Source organism: Natator depressus, chromosome 4, assembly GCF_965152275.1.
Source record: "Natator depressus isolate rNatDep1 chromosome 4, rNatDep2.hap1, whole genome shotgun sequence".
In the NCBI taxonomy this organism is placed as follows: Eukaryota; Metazoa; Chordata; order Testudines; family Cheloniidae; genus Natator; species Natator depressus.
Window position 1 is genome coordinate 65,794,610 of NC_134237.1, and position 18,195 is coordinate 65,812,804.

Sequence of the window (18,195 nt, forward strand, 5' to 3'; positions counted from 1 at the left end):
GGTTGTTTGAGTAACACTAGGGACTTATCCAGCCCATGCAGCTACCCTCGACAGTGGCTTAAACTGAGTTTTAAACTATCCCGCCCATGATTTCATCCTCTCCCCTTTAGGAATAATATAGAAGCCAAGACAAAGCCCACTGAAGTCACTGAGAATTCTAAGGCTTGGAATTTTACAGTACTTGCTCAGGTAGCCATCACATCACAGGTAGATCAACCACTCCCACAGCCACTTCATATACTGCAAAGGGATGACTCTTCTTGTATCCCCACCCATTTTGCTAGGAGCACATGCGAGACAAAACTTGTAGACCTAATACCATACATACATACATCCTGCCACCAGCAGCTTCAATACTGCATGAGGAAGAGAGGTAAGCTGCTGCAATGAGCAAGTCCTGCATCCTGCATTTCTCCTTGCCACTACCTGCCTGCCCAGCCATCTTGGAATCTGAACAGGGAGGGAGCCCACCTGTGATGTGGTATGATTTAAACATGAGTATTTATCTCATTAATATTGCCTCTCTTGGACAATTGCAACACATCTTGTGCAAAGTATATCGTGTAAAGTGTCAATGGAAAAGTTAGGATTTGCTGAGTACAATTATCGTGTTTATAGCATGTATCATTTTTGTATCTGAAGTTGTGAATATTGACTACATACCTGTATTTCAAATACATTTGCCCCTCAGGTAACACCCACTAGGTAGTTTACATCCAGTCCAGCCAGCACATTGTGAATGGACCGTTCAACTTGATGTTCCATTAAAGGACACTTAGCTCTCACAATGGATATAGAAGATGCTTGTCTCCACCCCATTAGCCAGAATATGAGTAATGGCTACTCCTATGAGTCATCAAAGCATGCAAGGGCATGTGACTTTCTCATGTGACCCTGGACTTCATCTTGTGCCTGTAATTTTCCACAGACCAAGAATAAGAGCATCCTCCCCACATGGATGATGGTATAAAAGACCCTGGAAGCATCTCCATTTTGCCTCTTTCCTGCTCTTCTCTCTGGACTATGGACTTGCACTAAAAGGAGCATTCCAACCAATGGACTGAGGACCTTCCAATCTCTTGGAAGTTGAGACTTTACAAGCCAGTAGTTTATTCCAGCATTGCTATAAACCTGATCCAAGATCTTTGCAATGAGTGTATGTATATGATTTCTTTGATCAATTTTAATTCTCTCCTCCTTCTTTTCTCTTATAAATAAACTTTTAGATATTAGATAATAAAGGATTGGCAACAGCGTGATTATTGGGTAAGATCTGAGTTATATATTGACTTGGCTATGTGGCTGATCTTTTGAGATTAGAAGGACCCTTTGTTTAATACATTGGTTTTAAATAACCACACATTATAAAGTCTAGTATCTGGGTGATGAAACAAGGCTGGTATACCTAAGGAGACTGCAGTTTGGACTTCTTGTTAACCAGTGTGGTGAGACAGAAGTTTGCTTTTGTTTCTGGCTTGGTATATCTAACAAAGAATAACCACCAGTTTGGGGTGAGCCTCAGCAGTTTGTCCTTAATTTGGTGTCCTCAGCTGTGACCCACTAAGGCATAGTGACACCCCCATACAATGCAGACATCCACTTCCCTGACCTAACTTCTTGCCCCACCTAAAGGAGACCACCTCTCATGAGGGGAAGCTTGTTCGACCTCAAGACGCTAAGGTGTCCATTCCCCAACCAGCCATCCAGTCTTATACTGTAGTAAACATGCATCACTGACTTATGTGGAAAATTTGGAGGGGGCTCCTTATTAATATGTTGGCAGCACTTTACTCACTCTGAATACACTCTACTTACGTATGTGTGGTATGCCCTACATGCCAGGATATGCAGTGCAGAAGAGGTGTGACTACCTGAGCACATACACCTACCCCAAAGTGAATATTTAATTCCTTTTTTTATTCCTGAAAGATACATTTGAATCTACAGAAAGAAACTACAAATCAGCTCTTGACTAAATAGCTAAGTAGTTGGTGCCACAGTAATTAGTAAGATTCTTTCAGCTGAAGCAGTATTATCGCATAATAAATCTTCTCCCTTCTGTGTAGCTGTATGCAAATTTAACAAGTAAAATAACTTAGTAGCCATGAAAAATTAGCATGCTTTTCATTTTGTAGCATCCTTCCTAGATGTGCAATCTTCTAGAGCTGATACATCTAGAATGACTGCAAGAAATACAGCACTTCCCCGAGAGTGAGGAAGGGGTGGCCTTATGGTTCTGTTAACATGGCAGCATTTTAAAAGAAGAGGACAGATTCTCAGCTGTGCCAAGTTTACACTCCATAGAGCTGAGCAGAGTGGCAGGGAAAGGCGGCTCCTCTGATCCTTTAAATTATGCTGGCTGTAGCAGTCACACACAGACACTGCAGAGCTGCCCAGGCCTCACGTGGAATGCCATGTACTCTGCCCCACCCCTTCCTTGTTCCTCCTGATGTCAGGGGAATCTTCGGCTACTCCTTTAGGGTCGCTTTCCACCAGCATTTGTGTGCTCCCTCAACAATTCCAAGCTGGCAAAGTCAGGGCTGAGACTCTGTTCAAGCAATTATCTAATTTTAAACATGCCTGTGATGCTTTCTTTTGTGATTTTAATCACTCTTTGAGTCTTATTTTGGGCTGCATGTGTCTGTGTGTATTTTCAAGGTGAATACTGAATATAGGTACATGGGTCAGGCAGGTATTAGATGTTGCTGAATATTAACAGGGAGTTTTTTAATAAACGAGAAAAGAATTGTGTATGCAGCAAAATTACAATAGTGGAGACTTCTTACTAATTTGTTGTACAAGAAGAAAATGTGCTTCCCTTATTTTTATAATCAAACCAGGACAAAACACTTGGATTCAACTCAGGCAGTTACGCATTCCAAGTTTGGACATATCTAACAGAATCAGGATGGAGTGGAAACACAGGAAGCTACCAGTTTCTATCCCATCCATATCTAATACTAGCACAGCTATAGTGCCACTACAATGAAGAGTCAACAAAATGGGGCAAAGAGCCAGGTAGAGAGATTTGCCAACTTCTCATAAAGTTCCTGATTCTTTCCTATACCTCCTCAATGTTAATGTTTACCATGGGATCAAGTAGGGCACACCCCTCTCTAAGATGGGCCGCTCTTTTGTACTACACTTGAGCCTGGGCCAGAGTTTTATGTGAACCTTCAAAAGTTTCATTTTCAGCCTTAAGCCAGGCAAATTTTACACCGCTGTAAAAGCAACTATGATGGTGGAACCTTAAAAGGTCCTCCTGTAATCTCTTCCTATAACCTCCTGTAACTTTCCTCTCTGTAATCTCCTCCTAGTTCCTAGTTTCTGACCCCACCTAATGTACCACACATTTATTTTGGTGCATAAACACTGTAGTGAAAGTACACTTGAGAAACACATAGTATGATAAAGGAAATTTAATCTAACAGTTCTTAGGCATCCTTCTCCCCCTACATGACCTTCTTTCTCTTCCTTTCCTGTGTGCCCCAGGGTGAGCAAAATGTGGACAGTCATAGTAAAGCTGGGTGGGTGGCCAAAAAGAATCATAGAATATCAGGGTTGGAAGGGATCTCAGGAGGTCATCTAGTCCAACCCCCTGCTCAAAGCAGGACCAATCCCCAACTAAATCATCCCAGCCAGGGCTTTGTCAAGCCTGACCTTAAAAACCTCTAAGGAAGGAGATTCCACCACTTCCCTAGGTAACTCATTCCAGTGCTTCACCACCCTCCTAGTGAAATAGTTTTTCCTAATATCCAACCTAAACCTCCCCCACTGTAACTTGAGACCATTACTCCTTGTTCTGTCAATAAAGAGAAAAATAGAGTCCATGCTTGCATCTGAAAACACAGTTTGAGTTTATGTTGGGGCAGCAACTTGGCCTGGTCTACCTGAAAAAGTTACACTTGTTTAATTTAAATCATTTTTTAAAATCATTTTTCACTTATATTCAGTTCATAACTGAATTTTCTTACTATATATGTGTACAGTACCTAGCACACGGAGCCTCAATATATGTTCGGGTCTCAAAGTGCTACTGTAATATAAATAATAAAAATTATTATTTATTGCAGTAGTAGGCAGGGCCCCAAGTATGGATCGAGGTCCAAACACAAAACAAAATGATGGGCCCTGTTCCCAAGATCTCACAATGTAAGTACAGGATAAGACACAACAGGCGGATACAACAAACGAATAATGAAAAGGGAACTATGTTGTGGCTTGCCTAACATATTGAAGGGTGTACAGCACATGATCAACTCACAATTATATCTTACATACAGTAATCTGAAGGAACACACTGTCTATACTTCTACTGACAATTTTCTTAACCAGGACCATTGGAGCTTACTGCCAGACACAAAGTACACTGTATCATGCCATGTAGTTTCACAGCACATATTCATTTCCTCATTCCACTTCTGTTTATATTTTAATACCAATTCTTCCCAGAAAAGAAAGAAGATTGCAAGGTTTTCAGTTACTGTACCAATATATTAGGTCTGATTCTCATTTACATTAAGGCCCACTGCCAGGGGACGCACTGTAAATGAGAAACAGGTCCAGCATATTTTTTTAAAAGAAATATTAACTTTAATGCCTGATTGTCCCCTATAACTTCCTTTTCAATTTACTGATGAATTGATTTACTCAAGTTCACTCAGTTTTTTACCCCAAACTCATATACTGGGTTTAAAGGTGTCAGTAAGCTGAAGAGTGTTTTTACTCAGAACACAATCCTGTCAGCTTTCAGATCCACTGACACCCTGCCATGTACTGATTTAATGTTGTGATGTTGGTCTGAAATCCTACCCTTTGATAGCTCCCTCAGGTGAACTTCTCTGCTTACCTGGACCTCTTCTTGATGTTACTTTATCCTAATTCTAATACTTTTAATATATTTTTCCTTCAAATATTGAATTTATTATTATTCCATGCACTTCCCAGGGTCTGTCACTGTGAATGGTGCCAGACTGACAGCCTTGGAAACCAAAGACCTCTATTCATTCACATAACACATCATGGATAGCAGCAGCACAAACTCCCACACACTACCTGTCAGCATACCTCTGTTCTAACCTGGAAGGTAGTTCAGTATTTGTGCTGTTACAGTTCTTAACATATGTGCCAAGACTGCCAAAGTAACGCCAGCTATAAGGCTGTCATGTGTAATATGCACTGACTTGAGACCAACAACTCACTTCATGCAGGTCAGTGAACAGTCCCAGAGAGTAACACATTTCAATCGCTTCAGACCAGAGCTGGATTTGAACTGGTCATCTAAGAATGAAAGCCTCCGTGTCCCATTAGTATTGAGCTATCTGATCTTCCCATTCAATCTCTGGTTCTCATGCCAGAGTGCACAGTGTCTCAAACTTGGTAGGACAAGTCACCATGCAGGAGGTGGGAATCTAATTCTGTGCTACTAGTGTATTTAAATGAATTAGGTGTCATATCTTTAGAAATCTTCCTTTATCAACTATTTTGTGCTATGTATCGCTGCCCCTAACAGATAGCTACCGAGCAGTAGTTATAAAAAAAATATCCAAATGACAGCAAGAATCAGGTAAAAGGCAGACGTATAAATCATGGCAATAACCAACCAATTCCTTTTGGTAATATCCAATCTTTCTTATTAGAGACTAACCTGCATACTTCTAAATCATCAGACCAGTCATCATATAAAACAGGAATTTTCTGAACTGCATCTGTCACATTGGGCCCTGCCCCAACAGGTTCTCCATTTTCTGGAACTGTCAGAGTATCACTGCCAGAGCCTCTCTCTGTAAAGCCTTCCTCGACCACTTTATTTTGTCTAAGGTGAGATGAAGACTGCAGCCCTCGGGGGTAGCTTCTGCCCCTGTTTTTTCCACATTTTCTTGAGAAACTCCTCGCCTCCGGAGAGGACACTGAAGACAGCGAAAGGCAAGATTCTTTACATCTTGAAACCCTTCTCCTCCTGTGATTTAAAGTGTGGTTATCAGAATCAGACACCTCTTGTTTCTTTTCCCCCGTTGTCCCCAGGGTGACAAGTTCAATGGCATTGTTATTTGGAGATCCATCTGGGTTACTGCAAGATCTATTGCTCCTTCTCCCTCTCCTGGGCATTTTGACCTTTTCTCTGGCTCTCCTTCTAGCCTGAGCCCACTGATTCTCATCTGAGGATGATGAATCATACGTTTCCTTGTGCAATGCATTGCATCTGGAGCTTGCAACCATCGGGTACAATTTGCAGTCCTTCCCTTTTCTTTGCTTTTCTGTATGCTCAATATTGTCCCCAATCGCTTTTCTCCGCCTAAACCTTCGTTTCACTTGTTTCTTACCAGACTCCCTACTAGCAGGGGTCAGCACCATGACAGGTGTTGCATGTTCAGACTCATCTTCTGACACATCATGCAAGGTGGTAGATCTAAACAAAGCAGCAGCAAAGGAGAGAGATGGAAAATGGTAAAGAGAGAACAAAAAAAGAGAGAGATGAAAATAGAAACGAGTTGATTTAATAGAAAATATGAGATTGAAAAGGAAACATGACAAAAACAAGAGCTCAAAAGAAAACCCAGATATATAGAATTCATGAATAATGCTAGGCAGAAGCAATAGCTTATGTTCAGCTTATTAGACAAAGAAAAAAACTAATGTTTGACAGACAGATTAAAATGACTGATTCAGCACCTACCTACAGATGTCCTGAGTGGAAGGACATACAGACAACCGTGACTGACTCCTAGGAGCTGTTCCTGTTGTAGGACTGCTTGCCTGTTGAAAAAAGTTAGACAATTTGGAATCTTTGCTCATAAAATACATTGCAGATATTTTACTGCTTTGCCACATGATTAAAAAGTTTAAACAACTGTTGCAGTTGTGCATGGTCTTCTGTTGCAAGCACACAAGTTCGCAAAATACAGGAAGAGTGAACGGAAGTAAAACCTTTTTGAGGAACTAAATATGACTAAAGGGCCACAGCTCTCATTTGCCCTTGGGTATTTTTTTGTTTCAGGAAGAGGCTTTCATCAGCTGAGATTTCATTTTAGTTCTGATCTCCTGTAAGTGTTTGATGGAAAAGAAGGTGGGTTTCTATTTCAAGCAGGCAAATAAGTATGACGATCCTTGTCAGAATGAAATAAGACACATTGACATTATTGTGAATCAGGATGAGCGCAGAGGCTCAGCTTGCAAACCTGCATGGCATGGAGTGACCAAGCATCATGAATATTAAAACATTTTTTAAAAAGGTTTCCAAGGCAATCAAATCATCTACCGGAGTTGAATGAATGTGAAATTGATGAGCCTGAGAAAGTCCAAAGTTCAGGCTGCAACTCAACAGAGCCTATCACATTCTCCAAACAGCAGGAGAGAGAAATTCAATACACATACAAATCTACTGTACACAATTCCCTTCCTAAGGTTGTCACTGCAATTTGCAAAGCGCATCCAGTAAGAAACATGTTTTGATGGTGCTGACAAGAAACAATTTTGGTCTGCCTGATAGTTTATTGGTAGGGTAGCTATGGGGGATCCAAATTTAGGTCCTGAGAGATTCCTGGTTTACCAGGGACTAGATCAGGGATAGGCAACCTATGGCACGCATGCCAAAGGAGGCACGCGAGCTAATTTTCAGTGGCACTCACACTGCCTGGGTCCTGGCCACCGGTCCGGGGGGGGAAGGGGGCTCTGCATTTTCATTTAATTTTAAATGAAGCTTCTTAAACATTTTAAGAACCTTATTTACTTTACATACAACAATAGTTCAGTTATATATTATAGACTTATAGAAAGAGACCTTCTAAAAATGTTAAAATGTATTACTGGCACGCGAAACCTTAAATTAGAGTGAATAAATGAAGACTCGGCACCCCACTTCTGACAGGCTGCCGACCCCTGGACTAGATTGTGGAGATTCTATAGGGAGAGGGAGCAACAAAGTAGCTGAAGTATCTGAACCCTCCCCCTGGCTGATATGGGGCACTATGATATGGGATGCAATCCTGTGAGGTGCTGAGAACCTTTAATACAGTGGGAGACAGAGTATCATGAATGCTAAACATGAAGGAAAAGTATCCAAGGCAATCAGACCACATTCAGGAGAAGAATGAATATTAAATAGGAGCTGAGAATGCGAAGGATCAGACACCAAAACGTAATGCTGATAAATGATAGGACAGGGATCGGCAACCTTTGGCATGTGGCCCATCAGGGAAATCCACTGGAGGGCCGGGATTTACCTGCAGCGTCCGCAGGTTTGGCCGATCGCAGCTCCCACGGGCCGTGGTTCACCATTTCAGGCCAATGGGGGCTGTGGGAAGTGGCTGCCAGACCATCCCTTGGCCTGGAATGGCGAACTGCGGCCCGTGGGAGCTGCAATCGGCCAAATCTGTGGACGCTGCAGGTAAACAAACTGTCCCAGCCCTCCAGCGGATTTCCCTGATGGGCCACATGCCAAAGGTTGACGATCTCTGTCCTATGATTTATCAGCATTAAGCTTTGGTGTCTGATCCTTTACATTCTCAGCTCCTATTTAATATTCTTTCTTCTCCTGTATGTGGTCTGATTGCCAGCGGATTTCCCTGATGGGCTGCATGCCAAAAGTTGCCAATCCCTGTCATAGGACCTAGATAAGGCAAATATTATATAGACCATGCAATCAAACTGACTCCTGCATTACTTTGCACAGGGCAGGATGTCAATTTTTATTTCGATCAGGTGTGAATTTTGTACTAATGAAAATAAGGAATTAATAGCCCAAGCTAAAAATTGTTGATAGATGCATCAAGAGCTTCCTGCCACTGCAGCATAATCCTGACCCATAACATCCGTAACGTTTAATGTCTGGGTCTGTCTCGAGCAGGACCACCACTGTGTTATGATGGTTTTTAATATGGACTCAATTGAAAGTTGGGAGCCGAGGTAGGATTTGAAGTAAAGTCTTCATAGAATCATAGAATCATAGAATATCAGGGTTGGAAGGGACCTCAGGAGGCCATCTAGTCCAACCCCCTGCTCAAAGCAGGACCAATCCCCAATTAAATCATCCCAGCCAGGGCTTTGTCAAGCCTGACCTTAAAAACTTCTAAGGAAGGAGATTCTACCACCTCCCTAGGTAACGCATTCCAGTGTTTCACCACCCTCCTAGTGAAAAAGTTTTTCCTAATATCCAACCTAAACCTCCCCCACTGCAACTTGAGACCATTACTCCTTGTCCTGTCATCTTCTACCACTGAGAATAGTCTAGAACCATCCTCTTTGGAACTACCTCTCAGGTAGTTGAAAGCAGCTATCAAATCCCCCCTCATTCTTCTCTTCTGCAGACTAAACAATCCCAGTTCCCTCAGCCTCTCCTCATAAGTCATGTGTTCCAGACCCCTAATCATTTTTGTTGCCCTTCGATGGACTCTCTCCAATTTATCCACATCCTTCTTGTAGTGTGGGGCCAAAAACTGGACACAGTACTCCAGATGAGGCCTCACAAATGTTGAATAGAGGGGAACGATCACGTCCCTCGATCTGCTCGCTATGCCCCTACTTATACATCCCAAAATGCCATTGGCCTTCTTGGCAACAAGGGCACACTGCTGACTCATATCCAGCTTCTTGTCCACTGTAATCCCTAGGTCCTTTTCCGCAGAACTGCTGCCTAGCCATTCGGTCCCTAGTCTGTAGCTGTGCATTGGGTTCTTCCGTCCTAAGTGCAGGACCCTGCACTTATCCTTATTGAACCTCATCAGGTTTCTTTTGGCCCAATCCTCCAATTTGTCTAGGTCCCTCTGTATCCTATCTCTGCCCTCCAACGTATCTACCACTCCTCCCAGTTTAGTATCATCCGCAAATTTGCTGAGAGTGCAATCCACACCATCCTCCAGATCATTTATGAAGATATTGAATAAAACCGGCCCCAGGACCGACCCCTGGGGCACTCCACTTGACACCGGCTGCCAACTAGACATGGAGCCATTGATCACTACCCGTTGAGCCCGACAATCTAGCCAACTTTCTACCCACCTTATAGTACATTCATCCAGCCCATACTTCTTTAACAAGAATACTGTGGGACAAGACAAGAATACTGTGGGAGACCGTGTCAAAAGCTTTGCTAAAGTCAAGAAACAATACATCCACTGGGTGAGGGATTCAGTTGTTAAAAAAAATAAAACCTTAGGAATAAAAAAGTGAACTTGATAATGGTCCATGTGAGAAAGCAGGTATGTTAAAACTGCTCTTGTATGGATAAGTCCCTTCCGCCTGTTACAAAACTCAGGTGTGATGTGTCATCAGGCAGATGTGGCACATTAAAGTGTCTGCCACTGAATGAAAAAGATCAGTCATCAATGGAGAAAACACTTTATGTTCCTTGTCTCTCTAGATAAACAAACATCTTACGTCAACAGTTTTGAAGGAGAAAAGGCAGAGTCAATTACATCTGGGGAGAGAGGATGTTAGAAACAGCTGGCGGCTGTGTGCTGTGGAATATATTCTTCCTCATCTCAACATCTGTGATAAGCCTTGTTAAGTGATAGATAACTCATGTCTCATGCAGTTTGTGTGACTACTTACTACAGCATTGTCACTGAGGAACAAAATGCAGGGGTCAGTCCAGACCCAGCAGATGCACAGTGGATAAGGGCATGAAAACAATCCGTCCAGGTCACAGAGCAGCCAAGGAATTGCCATCTGGCAATTGCTCCAGCCCAGCCCATGGGCCCTTACACAGGCTCCCTGCAGGTAGGACAGAAAAGAGATTCCACATAGCAGTGGATCCTCTGCCCTTGGTACTACCGGATCCACCCATAGTCTATACCCGCTAAGCTCTATGGCATGGACACACCTTGCCTGTCCCTCTGGCCTTTTCTTTTTTGGGGTGGGTGGATGGGTAGTGGAAAGTGGTGGAGAATTGTCAGAAAAACATTAAGGACAGTTCTTACACTTGAACAATTACCTTTACATATGTGTTTAGCCGTAAAGAGCTGTGCCCTTTGGTGAAACACTGGAAGTATGACCACAAGATGTACCAAACGGAATCAGATCACAGGTCAGCTAGCACAACATCCTAAGTTAACTTTAGAGTGAAATTCACCCAATATGCAGAAGGTTTAAGTGGGACTTAAATAATGCACAGACCTTGTGCAGGCCTTCTACACAAGGGAGAATTTGGCTTTGAGCTAATTTAGCTCTTTCTCTGTATATCAGTTGAAATTCACAGTGAGACTGTGAATTATATTATTTTATTCTATATTGGCAACTGTTTGGATGTTTTTTCCTAACAAATTTCAGCTGGTGGATCAGTCACAAACAAATTCTTCATGATTCACTAGCTGAGTGGTATGACTGATGACCTGGCATCATGTGCCACTGTTTCTGTTACCTGTTTGAATGACCTAACCTTTATAAATTAATTCTGCTTTTATCCAAAATAAATTTCATTTAAAAACAAAGCCAACTGTATGTGCTGATTGAACAAATCCCAGCCTCTAATTGCTCTCTGCAAACATTTGTAAGAGGAACTTCATTTACAGAAATGTTTGTAAAACGTGAATAAAAATGGGTGACTCTCAATGTGGCTGAAGCAAAATTATATTTAGAAATGAGCAAAATGTTTGTCAAGAATTGGCCTAATCCTGGATTAGTACAAGGTATACTGAGAGCAGCTCCCGCTGATGGAGAGGAAGGATAGCCCACATGTTTAGAGCACTAGCCTGCTACTTCAGAGACACTAGTTCAATTACTTTCTCTACTACAGGCTTCCTTTGTCCACAGACAAGTCACTTTGTGCCTCATGTTCCTATACATAAAATGGAGATAATAATACTTCCCTATTAGAGCTGGTCATGAGATTTCTGAGGAAATGGCATTGTCATCAGAAAATACTGATTCATCTACACCTAAATGTTTTGCTCTGCCGAGGCCCTGCCCCCACTCAACCCCTTCCCCCAAGGCCCCTGCCCTGCCTCTTCCCCACCCAGTCCCACCCCTCCCCCAAGCACGCTGCACCCTTGCTCCTCTCCCCTTCCCCCCCAGCACCTCCAGATGCCGCAAAACAGCTGATCGGCGGTAGGCACTGGGAGGGAGGAGGAGGTGTTGATTGATGTACACCTGAAGAAATCCAAGCAGAAGCCTGTAAGCACACCATGAGTGTGACCCTAGGAGAAGCTAAAGAGACAGCTTTTGGGTCTGGTGCTGGCGAAAGAGGCTTGGGGCTGTCAGGTAAGAAAGTGCTCCTTTTACCTTTGGTTCCTCCTGAGTTTGCAGAAGCAGGATTTTGTAAATTCTTCGTAAATAAACAAGATTGCATCAAAGAACATCCTAGATTCCATAATCAATTTCTACTCCCAACTGGAACATCTTCAGGACTCTGAATTTTGACTAGCCATTCAGGTCAAAAAGGGACAATGTTGTTTCCCATTCACTCAGATGGTTAAAGACGATTTTTAGACTGGTTCATAGTGAGGTTCACTTTCTATTTCTCATACATTAGCAAAATGGTGTTTGTTTGGTTTCCAGCATTAAAGGGGAATGTTCAAACCCTGCCAAAACTGTCTCCATTGAATTAAAAACCCAAACCAAACCCGGAAACATTTTTATGCCAATTATGGTGAAACATGACCCATATGCAGGCATAAGGGCAATGCATCATCTAAGCCCTCAAAATAGAGCTTAAGTAGGATTTAAGTGGTGCACATGCCTTATACAGATCTTCCCCTCAGTAGTAAATTTAATTCAGTAAGTTCCCCACAATTTTTAACAGAAACCCAAATTTCAGGTTTAAACTGAACAGTGTTTCTTTAATATATGAATATCAAACTTAAATGGTGTGTGAGGCTCTAAAACTTAGAGATAGTGTTCTTAACATTTGTTTTGATTTACTTATTATTGCCCCTTTTCAACCTGAATAGCTAGTCAAAATCTGGGGTCCTGTAGGTGTTCCAGTTGGGAGTAGAAATTGAGGAGAGTCAGGTATTTCTTTGATGCAGTTTTGTTTGTTTACAAATAATAATATACAAAATCTGGTGTCTCTGAATACAGAAGTAATCAAAGCAGAAAACAACTTCTTTTGCTCATAGCACCAAGAGCACTCTTTTCAGCCTGCATCCCTCTGCCCTTCCTCTCTGTAGCTTTCTTCCAGAGTCAGCTGCTCTTTCAGCCTCTCTCTGGCTGACCTCAATTTCTGTGTGATCTCTTTCCCACCCCTACTCCAAATAACACTCAGCCAAATTTTCCTGGGCAGGTTCACACACACCTTTTGTGTTAGGTTTGGCTTATGCTTTAACTATGTTAATTGAACTCTGAGTTCACAGCTACCAATCTTAATGTGCTTTTAACTCAACATAGAAAGGTTTCACCCAGCTCGTAACATTATTCATTAAAGGTCAGATCTTGCAGCCCTTACTCAGGTTGAGTTGTGCCTTGGGCCCTGGTGCCTGCAAGCTGTACCTTACTTAAGTCAATGGGGTTCTGCATAGGTGTAGGAGTCCATCTGTGCAAAGGGGCTTGCGGGATAAAAGCCTTAGCTCACACGTAATTCCACTGCGATCGTACAGAGTAAAGTGCTACTCCTTGTCAGGATGGTAGAATCAGATTTTAAGTTTTTATCAAGAAGCTAAATTTTAATGAATTCATCCATACAGTTACAGTGACAGAATCATGCAGAACACCATGAAGTTGATTACTTATGTACCCCCCTCTACACTGAAAGCATGATAACTTGCGTGGATTTTTCTAATACAATCTCAATCAAGATAATGAATCCTTAAGGGAAAATGTACACAACAGATATCTTGCAAATACATAAACTCTGCATACCACATCTCATTGCTATAATTTTCCATTTGGCACATTATGATTATGTTGAAGTTACTGTATTCATTGAATGGGTACAAGATTGATACTAAGGTCTCTATTTCATTTGGCATGTAGAATAATGAATTCTTGTAAAGAGTGTATTCCTTCAATAGATGTTTATTTCAGACAGCTTCATTGTATGGTGCATTCAAATGTGGAAACTAAACCGGAGGCCAGCTGCATAATTTTATCATAGCATATTATATCGAATAGCATAATTAAAGGCGGTAATTCAAAATTAAGTTGTCTGACAACCCATTTATAAGTAAAGCAGCTCATTTCTCTATGACATGAAGGCTACGAATGTGCTGAAGGGACAGTGCCAACTCCAGCTGATTAGGTTTGGCATTTCAAAAATTACTGTTAGAAATCATTCTCTAGTCATCACCTTCTCATGTCTTAACCAGTTTAGATTAATTCTTCTTCAAAAGGATGCAATTCAATTAACAGAGATGACAGGATGTTTTAGTCATAATTATTTTGAACAAGAGCTGATGATGTACTTTACAAACAGAATAATTGTAAGTAGTACACATTCAGGACAACAAAAAAGCAGGCTGGCCTATCATCTGACTGCAGAAAACCCTCTAATATCAAGCATCTCTCTCTGCTTTAAAAGGCATCCAGTAAACTACTATCTTCCAGTAAAGACAAAATATTCACGGTAGCACAGATAGTAGTGGAATTAATGTATTGTTATTGCTGGAACCTGAAGAACCTCCCCATTAGCTTTCAAATTGTTTCTAGGTCTTTGGTTTGTATGCCACAGACTCGTAAAACTTCCCAGAAAACGTGTGTCTTCTGTAACTCAGCTGTACTCTTGACAAACTATTTCTGAAATATTGCACATTTAAGTTCCCAAGAATTTAAGTCACAAGCATGAAGCAACAAGCTTCCTTCTGAATTGGAAAAAAAGGAGCTTTGAGGTGACCTTATGGAAATGTTCAATAAAGATACATGGTTTCACACTTGCAAAGCATTCAGAACTGAATGGGCAACATGATTCAGATAAATGGTTCATTTGTCAAAAAGATGCAGTGTCAATTGACTCAAAACTATTTGCGAATTTGACCCAAAAGTTTCAGCTGGGAAAAGATTTGTGTATGTGTAGTTTGAATCCCCATTCTAGAGCAGAGAGTTAAACTCAGATTTCCTCTGCCAGGTGACTGACTAACCAGCGAGCTATAAGCTATACTGCAGTGGGCTGCTCTCAAGTATTTTCAGAACCAAATGCATTATTCTCCCCGATTCTTTGGTTTCCTGGCCAAACCAAAAATCATTCATCCAGCTCTAGGTTTAAGCTTTGAATTTAGCCAGGCATAAATGGATAACCCATGCAGAATAATTTCACATAAAGGGTAAAGATATGGCAGAATAGGTGAATAAATTTTCCTAAACCTCCCTCTTAAGTAATACCAAAAGCATTTGTATGGGATGCTTGGTTCATGGTGGTATTTGGGGCTATGATAACAAGGAAGGTGCTAAGACAGAACCAGCAGCAAGTGTGTTGTCCTAGATGGCTTTGTCCAGTCCCTAAAATGACACACACTCTTATTCAGATACAAAGTATACTTTATAGCAGTGATTCATCATAAAATCCTCCAGATTCCTAACACCTGACATATTCAAATAACTGAAACTTCAAGTCCTATTAAAATAATGATACTTTGGGGAATGGATGCCGTAGAGGATCAGCAATGGTTTATGGAGCTTTACACATCTTGATTTGAATGCTGTTAAGGTCAGTAGTCACACAAAGTCATTATCGTTTGATGACTGTTCAGAGACCTTGAAATGAGTTTGTGGTGTCAGTCAAAATCCTGGTGGACACGTATCTATACTACACAATCCATTATCATTGTTTGAGACTTAGGGCATGCTTGGTGCTGCATAGGTGTAAAGGGAATTTACAATCTAAACTGGACATGGACAGCAAAAGTCCATATTATTATACATACAGAAAACATGCATGGCTCAAAGCCTGAAGAGTAGAACTTCATGTAAGTCCTGTTTAGGTTTTATTTTGCATAATTATAAAAGATGGTTGAAAAAAATATATATTAGCCTATTAAAAAAAATTCTGATAAAAAATCTGATTTTTCTATGGAAATTTTTTAAACAACATTTTCTTTTAATTTCTGTTACATTTTGGATTTTTTCCTTCACTATCTTTCCCTTTATACTTTCCCCTTCTTTTCAGTGAAAAAGAGGAAAAAGAGGAAAAAACCAGAGAAACTGGGGAATAACAGTTTCATTTTTCTTCCTTTTTTCGATGACTGAAAAAGGTAAAAAGACGACCCTCAATCCCTCCCAACCCCCTTTATTCAACTGAAAAAGTGTGAAGCTAAGTGAAAAAAATTTGTTAAAAGATTATCAAGTTAGAAAAGTAATACATTCTATCACTTTTTAATTTTATTTAACTTTTTTCACACTTTTCAAGTGCAAAGATGTTTTAATGTAAGTGTGAGAAAGTGGGAAAAATCCCTAGTTCTTTCACTTTTATCCCCCCTTTTCCACTAATAAAGAATAGAAAAAGTAGGAATAAGGAGAAAACAGTTGCTTTTTTAATTCTCCCGCTGCTCCTTCTCTCCCCTTTCTACTTTTTTTCCCAGTGAAAATGGTTTTCCCCCTTACCCTCCTCTTTCTTTTCTTTTTCTTTTTTTAAATATTTTCCAGTGGATCAAAGGGAGAGAAAGAGGGAAATAAATTCCCCCCAAAACCCTAAACTGAAAATTGAAAATCAAAGTTTTTCAGGTTTCAAAGTAATAAAACAAAATTTTAACCAAAAACAAAATGAAATTTTTGTTTTGTATGTTTGTTATCAAAAAGTAGAAAAATGTTGGAAACAAAATTTTCCTGTAAAAAAAAAACTGTTTTTGACAAAACTGCATTTTCTGACCAAAAAAGATGTTCCTAGAAAATTTTCTAACATTCCTAATGGTGACACTGTTACATTGTCTTGCTACTCTCTGATCTGTGTGTGTTTATCCACCTGGCTTGTGAATGCCTTGGAGCAGAGGATTTTCTTCTTTGTTTACACAGACCTAGCACAATGTATTAACCATTATTTATTCATTAAATTAATTCATTCAATATAAAACACCACCATATTGTTTGTACTATAATCAAGGACCAACATCAAGGACAAGGATCCATTGTGCTAGGTGCTGTACAAACAAGACGACAATCCTGGTACCATATGTATGCAGGACTTCAACATGTCATCATCAAAGGACCTGAAGAAAAGCTCTGTATGAGCTCGAAAGCTTGTCTCTTACCAGCTTCTTGTCCAATAAAAGATATTGCCTCACCTGCCTTGTCTCTATGGTTGAATAAATGCACTTTAAAGAGAATTTTGAGTGTATCCAGGGATACTGCTTGGTGTACAAGGAGAAGGAAGGCCTTTCAAGGATAAGGGGAAATATGGAAGAAGGCTAAAAGACAAGAGTGGGCAAATAATAAAAATGAGGTGCTTGTGGGGGTGGCGATGCTTGGGAAGAGTCTCAGTTTTGGGAGGGAGAGTTGGAAGGAATGAGAGCAGAAATATAGACAGGAGCTTGAAGGCAAGATTGAGAAACCAGAATTTGATTTTCAAAAGGCACTGAGTACCAAGAGCTCCAGCTGAAGTCAATGGCAGTTGCAGGTGCTTAGCACCTGTGCAAATCAAGGCCTTATTGTGTCATTTTTCACTCAAATGAGTGCACCAAGTTTATTTCCAACAAATCAGCATTCAAACACAAATTCTAAGTGGTATCATTATCCAGCTGTTAAAAAAAAATTAAAAACAAATCAAACAGTATGTCCAATTTTGGCATTGGTATTTAATGGATTTCTTATCAACTTTTCTCTTACTGGGGAAAGTCTATTTCCTCAGGGGTTCAAGTCAAAATTCTGTTCATTGTATAAAATCATGAAAATTACTAGCTAAACTTGGAATTACCAGGTCTATAGTTTCCATTGTGTGTTTGTATTACAGCAATGCAATTATTCTAAACTGTGATTCCTTCTTAACTCTTTAGGCCCTATTTCTCAGTATTATCATTTTGTTAGTAAAAATGTTGCCTAGCTGTCTGAAAAATTAACTATTTCTTGAATCAGCAGCCTAAGCAACTGGACTTGAGTAAAAGAAAAAGTGAGCACAAATTTAGGTTTCCAACTAAACCAAGGGTTATATGAAGTTAATTCCTGAACTTCCATCTCAAGCAACCTTTTTGTCTAACCATCTCCTTCTCCCCTTTCAGCTGCATAATTAACGAACCAGCTTGTGACAAGTCATTTTGTTCCAAGCAGAATTCTCACAAAGAGCTGAAAGTTTGTTTAAGAAGTAAAGCTAAATGCCTTTTTTTTTGGGGGGGGGAGGGGGAG

The 18,195-nt window shown here is 40.6% G+C and overlaps 1 protein-coding gene across 6 annotated transcripts in view; it reads right to left on the reverse strand.

The window, feature by feature from the left end:
- MARCHF1 (membrane associated ring-CH-type finger 1) overlaps positions 1 to 18,195 on the reverse strand; it is a 470,123-nt gene that overhangs the window by 50,147 nt on the left and 401,781 nt on the right. For 4 of the 6 annotated variants that reach the window (XM_074951096.1, XM_074951094.1, XM_074951095.1 and 1 more), the window contains 2 exons: positions 6,677 to 6,756; positions 5,648 to 6,409 (listed from right to left, as the gene is read on the reverse strand). In XM_074951096.1, coding sequence (XP_074807197.1) covers positions 5,648 to 6,409; positions 6,677 to 6,756 — 842 coding nt within the window. The remainder of the gene's footprint in view (positions 1 to 5,647; positions 6,410 to 6,676; positions 6,757 to 18,195) is intronic. The other 2 variants (XM_074951097.1, XM_074951098.1) reach the window with 2 other exon arrangements.